The following is an 11,228-nucleotide window of genomic DNA, read 5'->3' as shown; positions in this document are numbered from 1 at the left end:
TGCAAAGTGGAGACATCAGAAAAGACGTCAGCATTGCTTGGAAAAGCGAAAGACCCAACCCTTTTACAGCTGGAGCTGTAAGAGACAGCATCAATGAACCATGCAGTGCAGCCAGTGGAAGCACTGACATCCTAACTGGAGGACTGATGACGGATGTGATGTTGGTGGCAGGAAACAAAAACACAGTTCACGCACAGTCAGTCTCTCACATGTATGGTGAAGTTGTGAAGCCTTTGTGTGACGAACAAGTAAGTGAAGATATTTTCTTCTCTTTTTCTTTTTTCCCCCCCTTCTCTTTCTCTTATTGTTTTTTCTCTGCCTGTCTCTGTCTGTGTCAATCTCTGTCAGTTCTGCTGACTTCTGCTTTCATTTATTACCAAAGTTTGAAAGTATGTTCAGTGAATGCCAACATTTTATCTATCGTCTACTTCACTTATGATGACCTTTTTTCACAAGGTTCCGTTTCAAGCAATTTTTGCATTACTTTTTAATGTTTCCAATGTTTTTCTGTCTGATATAATTCTCTCTATTAATAATACTTTTTTATGCTATTTTGTTCAATAAATACTGTTTGCATTGTTCTGTACATCAGAATCTCTGTTGTGAGAAATTCTTCTCATGCTGCATGAGCAATAGTGAAAATTGGACTACAGACCCATTTAGTAATTGGTTTTATCTTTCTGATCTGAAAACATTTGTTCTTATCAACTTGAAGTTGAACATTGTTATGTTTGATGTGTGTGAAAATACTTTGTAATGTTCGTTGTTTGGAGAGAACAGAACCTCCAAGGCAAAGGAACATAAAGAAATTTTAAAAAAATGAAAGGACTATAGATTCTACATAAACATCTGATACATGAAACAACAGATGTGCTGAACACAACAAAAATAAATATAATTATCTTTTTTCCTCTCTGCAAACTCATACAACATGTTGTTTTAGATTATTTCATTTTAAATGATTACATTCTGCTGTGAAAATTAATACTTTAAGTTTAACTAGGTGTCAGCAGTCACTAGCATGTGTGACAGGACACTGAACAGAAATCTTTCCATTGTTCACTGGTGTTGCAGAAATGTGACGAAGCATCATCAGGTGCTGACATGCCGAGGTTTCATCAGTCAGTGGACTCCAGACCTCCTGTGGACAGGGCCCCTGGTTCTCTTTCATGTGACATATGCTGTAAAACCTTCAAGCGTGCATCTAACCTGAAGATGCATCGAATGAGCCACACCGGTGAGAAACCCTTTGCCTGTGATGTGTGCGACAAAGCTTTTCAAAGCTCCTATCATTTGAAGACTCACAAGATGATACACAGTGGAGAGAAACCATTCGGCTGCAACATCTGCAGCAAAGTCTTCAGTCAAGCATCACAGTTGAAGAATCACAAGGTGGTCCATACTGGTCGGAGGCCCTTTACCTGCGATGTGTGCAATAAATCCTTCACACGTTCGTTCAACTTGAAGGTGCACAAGATGATCCACACTGGTGAGAAACCCTTTGAGTGCGATGTGTGCAGAAAGGTTTTCATGAGGGCCACTCACTTGAGCAACCACAAGCTGACCCACGGTGGAGAAAAACCTTTTGTGTGTGATGTGTGCTGCAAGACCTTTTCCCGTGCAGGTAACTTGAAGACACACAAGAAGATCCATACCGGCGAGAAGCCATTTGTGTGCGAGATCTGTAGTAAGGAGTTCACCCAGGGTGCACACTTGAAGGTGCATAAGATGATCCATGCTTCAAGCAAACCCTTTGTTTGCGATATTTGCGGTAAAGGCTTCACGTATGCCACCAACCTGAAGATCCACAAGAAGGTCCACACTGGTCATGAGTCCTTCCCTTGTGACATTTGCCAGAAAACTTTCATTTGCGAAAACCGTTTGAAGCAGCACCAGACAACTCACAGTGAACGGCACTTTGCCTGCGATGTATGTGGAAAGAAATTCAAACAGCTGCCTCACCTGAAGACGCATGAGGCAATCCACACAGGTGAGAAACCTTTTATGTGTGATCTGTGTGGGAAAACATTTGCCCAGGCGGGAAACTTAAGAAAACACCGGGCGACCCATACAGACAAAGACTTGCCAGGGTGCTTTGAATGTGACATGTGCAGTGAAAAATTCAAGTGGGCATCTGAGTTAAAAAATCACAAAATAATTCACATCATCCATGATGTGGATCCGTAGTTGGTAGTGAAGCATTTTTCATTTTGACTAAATTGTGATGGACGTCTTCAGTGACTGCGGGCCTGCAGCATTTCCATCTTCAGGCAGGAAACCCTAGCCACTGACCGCATCACCTGGCAACTAGCTGTCTTCATGGGAAGTGTGGCATTGAGGAGAGGCATCTTCAAGATCTTGACAAGAAGCATCAGTTCCACAGAGAGAGGAGACAAGTCCCATCAACTGCTATTGCCTGCCCACGGTGTGGTCGCATTGGTGAGTCTGCCTTTTTGCTGTGTCTTCATTGCTCATGATGGACTTTCATATATGATATGATATATACCTTGCTGTTTCTTTATCTACTGTCAATTAACTTAACAATTTGTGTAGAATTGGTGCACATGGTGCTTCAGTTTAAACTGTGCAGTAATTGTAAAGACGTCAGTGTTTTGGTGATGTGATTCTTTCAGACTTATAGTGATGATAATACTGAATATGTGACATTTTGTGTGCCATGGTGACATTCACAGTTTATTATAAAAAAAAATGAGGAAGTGGCTGAAATCCTTTTTTTTTGGGATGAATTAGAATTTTAGATGAAAGTTCTTTTTTTCACCTGTAACTTTTGAAAATAATTTTTTTTCTGTTTTCTAGTCATTCCCAATGTTTTCTGATTTCAGAAAATAATAATAAAAAAAAAAAATTTTTTTTGCTGTATAATCAAATTTTATTTCCTTCCTGCCCCCTTACCTGTAGCTTTTCTAGTTTTCAAAGCAAAGAATTAATCTCTTGTGTCCACTGGGGGCATTGAAAGATCTTACACATTCAAACAACACCTGTGGACTTATTACACAAACAGGGTGGTGAAAAAACTAATGCATCCATAAAAAGTCATCATTTGTAATAAGTTGTTGTTGGCCCTACAGAAATCAACTGTGTATAGCAGATATAATTATAAATGTTCTGAGTCTTAACACTATTGTTTTATGATGAAAACGAGTGATAATTAAGAGTTTGGGTGAGTGCAGTCATATTCGTGTAAACATTTTTGCCAGAAAGGGACAAATAATGGAATTTATCAGAGTTTGTCATTCATGGAACATATCATACACACTGTTCACTTCTTTTCCAGACTGTATTTCAATGAAAAGTTCAGTGTCCAGGCAGTTCATTGTTTGTTGCTCTGAACTTCACCAATTCAGTAACACAGTAATTTGGTAGCACTGTGAAATGCGTCTTGTCCAAAATTGGGTATAAACATCCCTGACATTGGATACACAGTCAGTGTTATTGTCTACATAACCTTACTTTAAGGTTAGAGATTAAAGGTCCCATTGCCTTTAAGGGCAGTGATTTCATATTCACTGTGAGGTGAATAATGTGTGTGATATGTTCCACAAATGACAAATTATGCTGATGAATTCCATAATTTGTTTGTGAGTGCTTTCTATTACTTTACGTGTAATTTTTATTTTTATTTTTTTATTATTTTTTTTTTTACATTACTTTTACATTATTTTTACATTGCTAAACAAGAAAAGTGGCTGGTTGTACAGCCTAGTCTATTTAATATTTCATCAGTGAGTTTTGTGGTTTAACCCTGATAACCCAGTCTGGTTGCTTATAAAATTTTATGGCTGAGTGAAAACAGTAAAAGCCCACTCACAGATATGATTGCTCATGGGAGATGTTACCCATGACTACTGAAGATTTTGTGGTTTGGTGAGATGTTTTGTTGGTTGAGTTTTTGTGTGTTGTTTTTTCTCTCCAAGTTTTGTGATGTGTGATAGAGCCTCTAGTGGTGTGTGTCAAGGCATGCTTATTATAATGTAGGTTTTGGAAATTATGAAGTGTTTTGTCTGGTATTGGTTGTGTGATATGGCCTCATGTGGTTTGTATTAGCTTACAAGTGTGAAAATCAGCAAAGACCCTGGCACTGTCAGTTATAAAACTGAAGAAAACAAAGATTCTAGTCATCAGCTTCAATATTTTTTCTAATGCATTTGTTGTTACTGATGTGGTCATTTTGTTTGCTTTATGCTCTGTCTGTGTGTGTGCGTGTACATGTGATTATTAATTTTTTACTGTGTTTTTTTTTTTACATGTTCATGATTTATGCCACTTGAGAAATGTGTTTTCAACATTGTTACAACATTGTCAGATAGTAATGTAAGAAAACCTTGTGTTCTCACACTCACATTAGTCTTTTTTTTTCTTTTCTGGTGGTGGTGGTGAAGTGAGGTGAGAGAGAGAGAGTGTGTGTGTGTGTGCCTTTGGGTGGGTGTTTACTGTGTGGGCACACGAGCGTGTGTTTTTTGTGTGTGTGCGCACACGTGTATTGCATATGTGCGCCTTGCATGTGAGAGAGAGAGAGAGAGAGAGAGAGGGAGCGATAGCAGATGAACACACAATGCAGGCAACAGAAATAAACAGATAAAGAAAAAAAAAAGAAAAAGAAAAGCCACCTGAGTGAGTTTTCACAGTTCATTCCAAAAAGAGATTCCAACTCAAAATGCTGAAGTTCACACACTTCATGTTTTAACGATGTAACAAGAACAGAACCAACACCAACCAGTCTATGATGAATCCTCCTCAATCTTAGTCATGGCAGTGGCTGACCTGCCCACTATCTAGGAACTCTCCATTGCAGGGTGTCGTTAAACAGTTGTCAAAAATCATTCATTCAAATGCCATCCTTGTAGCCGTACCACCAGTACTCCAAGATCTCTATACAATGACTGGGGGAATCACTTGCCCTGACCTGGATTTGAGCCAAGTGATCACTATGGTACAATCACCTGCTAAATAAAGCATGAATCAGATGGTATCACACATACTGTAATCGTGACTATGAACCAATTATGAATTTAACCAAGCATTGTACTTTTTTTTCAACACAACACAAATAGTGAACAGTATCAAGAAGTTATAGAAGAAAATGAGACAAACCAGTTCTGTAGCTGAACTTCATGGGAGGAAAAAACAACAACCTACTTCTGAGGTGTAATCAATTGTATCTCACCTACAACATCACTTTTGCAAAGAATACAGTATGCAAAGCTCTCTGATTGTGTACAACATGCAATCACCACAGTCCTTGAAAATGGCACACAAAATATCACTGACAGTGTTTGTGTCCTTACAGTTATTTACCAAAACCCCAACAAAATGTCTGTAAAAATCAACTGGTGATGGAATACACACATGTATACATATATACATTTTTACCTAAGTCTTCCAGTCTTTCCTTCCACCCCACATAACAAATACAATAAAAACCAACAAGCAGCCTGAAATTTAACAAACTAGATTGAAATAAACCTGATACATTTAGATACAAAATGAATAACTAATATGCTATGCAAAGCATTATCACAACCCCCCCACCCCCCACCTTCCTGACAAAAACCTTTCAATGCTGATGGCAATCATCTAAGTAAGATGCTCTCTGTTCTTTGTATTTTTTTTTTTCTCGATTCTGCAACCCCAAAGATATAAATTTCTGAAAAATAACCCACCCTACAAACAATACGAATTGAGAGGTAAATTTATCTGCATCGGACATGGAATACTACAAATCTGACAGTTTTAAGTCCATCACGTTAACTCAAGTATGATGCAGTATCAGCTTTCTCTTTTAGCTGAGAAGACAATTTTTCATGGTACAGGATCCACAAACACAACCATCACAAAAAGAATTTCACTGGCCCAGGTTTTTACACCAACTGAATCAAGTAATATCAATTTACTCGCTTAAAAAAAAAAAAAAAGTCATCTGTTAGCAGCATACTAAGCTAGCAAAGACAGCACAAGACATGCTGTGGTGGAGATCTCTGATGGTGGTGGCCTCATATGCCATAGGGCATGAAGAGAATCAGTCATGTAAGTAAACACTGCACTTTGTTTGCAAGCTGGAACTTTATTTAGAGTGATCATGTTATACATGGAACCAACTAAACAAATCAAAGTCCATACCATTCCCATTTTCCCAAGCCTGTTTATTAAAAAAAACAAAAACAAAAGAAAAACCAACTTTTTGTGATTACACACATACATACATAAAAATAATCTCTCTCTCTCTCTCTCTCTCTCTATATATATATATATATATACAGGGTTCGTCATTAACATTTTTTCACATGAGCGCCTGCGCTCTAGTTTCAGAATTTTGATGAGCGCAAACTGAAAACTAAGAGCGCACACTAAAAACATAGAGCAACAAGTCTCAAACATAAATTCATTTTGATTTTGCACGGCCGCGAAGTCGATCGTGTGCTCCACTTTTCTACTCTTCAAGTCTGAAGAGCGCTCTTTTGCATAGCCTCCCCTGATTCACTGGGCCTACTTCCGGTTGAACTAACAAAACGTAAACAGACGGCTTTCAAACTTCGGTAAATGCAAAACGATCGCGCTTTTGACTCTTGTTTGTGATGGACAATGGAATAACAATTTAGATACAGTAGTGTATGCTTATGTCTTTTCAAAATCAAGAGCGCAAGCGCTCTGAGTCAGGGAATTTTCCAGAGCGCAATTTTTTTTTCAGAGCGTTCCGCTCAGCGCTCCCGTTAGTGACGAACCCTGATATATGTATATTTTGGTGTACATAGGAAAAAAAAAAATGCTTCGTGATGTATGTAAGACAGTTGAAGCAAAAATAATTTGAGCAAGTCTTTTTCGTCATATGACATTGTTTCTGTGTGGGTGAGTTGCAACCATGAAACTACCAAAGTTTTCACGCATGGAAATGCTTTCAAGGCTGTATGGGGTAAATGGGAAACAAAACGTACACTGAAGTCACCTGACCACCAAACGTTTCATATAATATTGTCAGTAAACGTTCAGTCACATGCTCCCATAAAAATTGAGTAATTCCATGCTCCCATAAAAAAAAATTAAAAAAATTAAAAAAATCGAGTAATTTCAATCACAAATAAACAACAATAAAGATCATCCCTGAATTACTGGAGACAACTCATGCAGAATGCAGAAAACAAATCACACTGACACTGTGTGAAAAGCACTTTGAGTTTAGTCTCTGACAAAAGGTAAGCACTATATAATTATCAATTACAATAATTATATCAATACCACTAATAAAATTTTGTTTATTTATTGGATACAATAGACCAAAACAAATCTTTGCCGACTGGAGACAAAAGCATTTCAAAAAGTGAAAACCTGTCCATCTCTTAAATCAATAATTCTTTTTTTTTTCTCTTTGTTATGCTTACTAAAAAACTAATATTCTGCTCACAGCTGAGTTCACCTTATGTACGCTTCTGCCACCTTGTCAGACTGATGTCACACGTTTTCAAACTCAGGTTAACCCGTTTATTAAATTTTTCCACAATTTTTTACAATTCTTTATTTTTCAAATATTTGAATGCTTATATATCTGATGGTGTGTGTGTGTGCGAGTCTGGTTTATCAAAACAAGCGATCTGACCACAAAAACAAAAAAACCTGCGTATATATCAAAGCAGACTATATATCATACAACAACAGAGACAACCAATATTATACTACGAAAGTCAAAATTATACACCATTCAGAAGTGTACTGCATGTGGTACAGCCGCATACAAGTGACACGTGTGCACTATGGGGGGGACACACAACGTGACACGACGCACGTGTATTACAGAGGGATATTGGCATGTTTCTTCCAGGGGTTGGTGCGCTTCTTGCAGGCTAACATGGCGAGGTCGCGGTTGATCCGCATCCTGGTGGAACGAGGTTCGATGATGTCGTCCACAAAACCTGTGCGGGATACACACAGAGAAATGATGTGGGGGGAACACACATACACAAAAGAGAGAAACACGTATACGCACACCACACACACACATACTAACACTACACATGCACATACCACACACACAAACACGCACACACATACACACGTGAAAAAAAAAACAAAGTTGCCCTGGCGTACATTTACACACCTCACTCAAAAGTTCATTCAAAAATACACATCACACCAAACGCACACACATCACTCGCATACACCACACACAAACGTACCACACACATACACCCCCTCACACACAAACACCATACACACATCCACACACAAACACTGACTTATGGAACTTCAATGATCATCAAGACAAAAAAGTTCATCAACAAACATAGTACATACACACTGATCTCATGTTCCTCTCTTCAAATTCAATTTCTAAAATGTGCATAAACATGTAATATACAATGCTCCTTCATTCAGCAAAACAATAACACACTCATGTATGTATATACACACACATATGTTATGCAATCATGCAGTGAATTACACCTCCCATTCTCTTAATAAACATGCACACACTGAGTAAATGGTATGCCCTTCTTAAAGAACATCCACATACAGTGGCAAACACAGTTTCAGTTTCAGTTTCAGTAGCTCAAGGAGGCGTCACTGCGTTCGGACAAATCCATATACACTACACCACATCTGCCAAGCAGATGCCTGACCAGCAGCGTAACCCGACGCGGTTAGTCAGGCCTTGAGAAAAAAAACAAACACAATCTATCCTCAAAGCCATGCAGATGTACTTAATATAGATATACTCTCATCCAACACACCATGCACACACACACACCCCACTCAACCTCCCCCCTCCCCTCCCCCCCACTCCAACACATACCGCTCACACCCAAACCCACACTGTTGCTTTAGCCCAGCTGACTACATAGGACCACAACTGGGCTCACACACACACACACACAATGAAACAAATACCCCTTCATGGCAGCACACACACACACATACAATTACACTCCATACCCATGCGCACACACACACCACACACATGCATACACCACACACATTCACTCACATAAACTATTGTTGCTTGAAGCCCAGCAACACACACCACCCACACTCACACACAGACCAACAACACCACACCATACACACACACAGATACACTCACACACCACACACACACACCACATATATATTATACACACACACACACACACACACACAAACACACACTATTGTTGCTGCAGCCAAGCAACACACATCACCCACACTCACACACAGACCAACACCACACACACACACTACATACATATACCACACACTCACCCCACCCATGCACACAGACACTACACCATACACACCATCTACCCATTCTCCCTCCTCACCCCACCCCCATCACTGACCTCTGACGGCGGCAGGGAAGGGGTTAGCAAACTTCTCCACATACTCCATCTCCTGCTCTGCCTGGTGCTCACTGCCCCGGAAAATGATGGACACTGCTCCCTGCATCATACAATGCATAAGTGCAATCTTCTTCTGCCTTCCTGGGCTGCTGTTTCCATGATTAATCCCATCTACCACTACAAGTAGGCTTTTACGTACATGTATGGCTTTTTAGGCAGCCACACTCATGTTTTCAGGGAGGGGATGGGGTAGAGGTAGTGAGTGAATGCTTGGCTATGTGTTTCCATAACCTACCAAACATTGACGACAGATTATGGGAGCTGTAATGTGCCTGTTTAATGTTCTGCAGTTCAGTATCTGTAAACACAACCACAGAGGTGATCAGGAACTAGCAGACCTGTTGACCTGAAAGACCAGGGAAAAACTCCACCCTTAACCCACAAGGCACTGTGGCCAGGATTTTAGCCCAGGACCAAAGGATCCAATGTCCAAAGTGCTCTAACCTAAACCACCACTGGATTATTGCACCAGTCATGTAAGGGTGGGTGATTTCTAGGATTTGGGGGGTGGGACGGAAGGGGAGGGGGCTGCCCCATTTTCCAAACTGTTTCAGTGGCACTGTCCACTCCAACCCACCACCTCTCCCACCCACCCCCTGTCCCCAATCCTCCACACACCACCACACCTGAGGCCTGTCCTGTCACAACCCCACTGGCCACCAGACTGCAGCAAACTATTCAGTGTCAGGCTGCCACAGGGCATGCACCAGAGCAGACCCTGCACTGATAATGAGTCACTTCAGCAGTGTTCTGCAGTGTTTGGATGCCAACTACTTCTGCATTCATGGGCTGTAATTCCCATGTTCACTCCTATTTATGTGTTGGCTTTTATGTAATGTATGGCCATTTTTCACCCTGCCTTTTATGTAATGTATGGCCATTTTCACCCTGTCTTTTCTGTATATGTATGGCCATTTTCACCCTGTCTTTTCTGTACATGTATGGCCATTTTCACCCTGTCTTTTCTGTATATGTATGGCCATTTTCACCCTGTCTTTTCTGTACATGTATGGCCATTTTTCACTCTGCCTTTTCTGTACATGTATGGCCATTTTTCACCCTGCCTTTTATGTAATGTATGGCCATTTTCACCCTGCCTTTTATGTAATGTATGGCCATTTTTCACCCTGCCTTTTATGTAATGTTTGGCCATTTTTCACCATACTTTTTATGTAATGTATGGCCATTTTTCACCCTGCCTTTTATGTAATGTATGGCCATTTTTCACCCTGCCTTTTATGTAATGTATGGCCATTTTTCACCCTACTTTTTAAGTAATGTATGGCCATTTTTCACCCTGCCTTTTATGTAATGTATGGCCATTTTTCACCCTGCCTTTTATGTAATGTATGGCCATTTTTCACCCTGTCTTTTATGTAATGTATGGCCATTTTCACCTTGCCTTTTAGTTTTATGTAATGTATGGCCATTTTTCACCCAGCCTTTTCTGTACATGTATGGCCATTTTCACCCTGCCTTTTATGTAATGTATGGCCATTTTTCACCCTGCCTTTTATGTAATGTATGGCCATTTTCACCCTGTCTTTTCTGTATATGTATGGCCATTTTCACCCTGCCTTTTATGTAATGTATGGCCATTTTTCACCCTGCCTTTTATGTAATGTATGGCCAATTTCATCCTGTCTTTTCTGTATATGTATGGCCATTTTCACCCTGTCTTTTCTGTACATGTATGGCCATTTTTCACTCTGCCTTTTCTGTACATGTATGGCCATTTTTCACCCTGCCTTTTATGTAATGTATGGCCATTTTCACCCTGCCTTTTATGTAATGTATGGCCATTTTTCACCCTGCCTTTCATGTAATGTTTGGCCATTTTTC

The 11,228-nt window shown here is 39.9% G+C and overlaps 2 protein-coding genes across 3 annotated transcripts in view; one reads left to right on the top strand and one right to left on the bottom strand.

Annotated features, from left to right (window-relative positions):
- LOC143275520 (uncharacterized) overlaps positions 1 to 4,385 on the top strand; it is a 13,347-nt gene extending 8,962 nt beyond the window's left edge. For both annotated transcript variants that reach the window (XM_076579691.1, XM_076579693.1), the window contains exons 3-4: positions 1 to 248; positions 1,075 to 4,385. The exon at positions 1 to 248 is cut by the window's left edge and continues 720 nt beyond it. In XM_076579691.1, the coding sequence (XP_076435806.1) occupies positions 1 to 248; positions 1,075 to 2,187 (1,361 nt within the window). In that variant the 3' untranslated portion in view covers positions 2,188 to 4,385. The remainder of the gene's footprint in view (positions 249 to 1,074) is intronic.
- A 294-nt stretch (positions 4,386 to 4,679) lies between these two features.
- LOC143275683 (propionyl-CoA carboxylase beta chain, mitochondrial-like) overlaps positions 4,680 to 11,228 on the bottom strand; it is a 127,509-nt gene continuing 120,960 nt past the window's right edge. Inside the window, exons 16-17 of the mRNA XM_076579975.1 lie at positions 9,327 to 9,426; positions 4,680 to 7,922 (exon numbers count right to left, since the gene is read on the bottom strand). Of these exons, the coding sequence (XP_076436090.1) occupies positions 7,801 to 7,922; positions 9,327 to 9,426 (222 nt within the window). The 3' untranslated portion in view covers positions 4,680 to 7,800. The remainder of the gene's footprint in view (positions 7,923 to 9,326; positions 9,427 to 11,228) is intronic.

This window comes from Babylonia areolata, chromosome 30 (assembly GCF_041734735.1).
Source record: "Babylonia areolata isolate BAREFJ2019XMU chromosome 30, ASM4173473v1, whole genome shotgun sequence".
Classification (NCBI taxonomy): domain Eukaryota; kingdom Metazoa; phylum Mollusca; class Gastropoda; order Neogastropoda; family Buccinidae; genus Babylonia; species Babylonia areolata.
The sequence above is the reverse complement of the archived record's forward strand: the minus strand, read 5'-3'. Positions and strand labels throughout refer to the sequence as shown.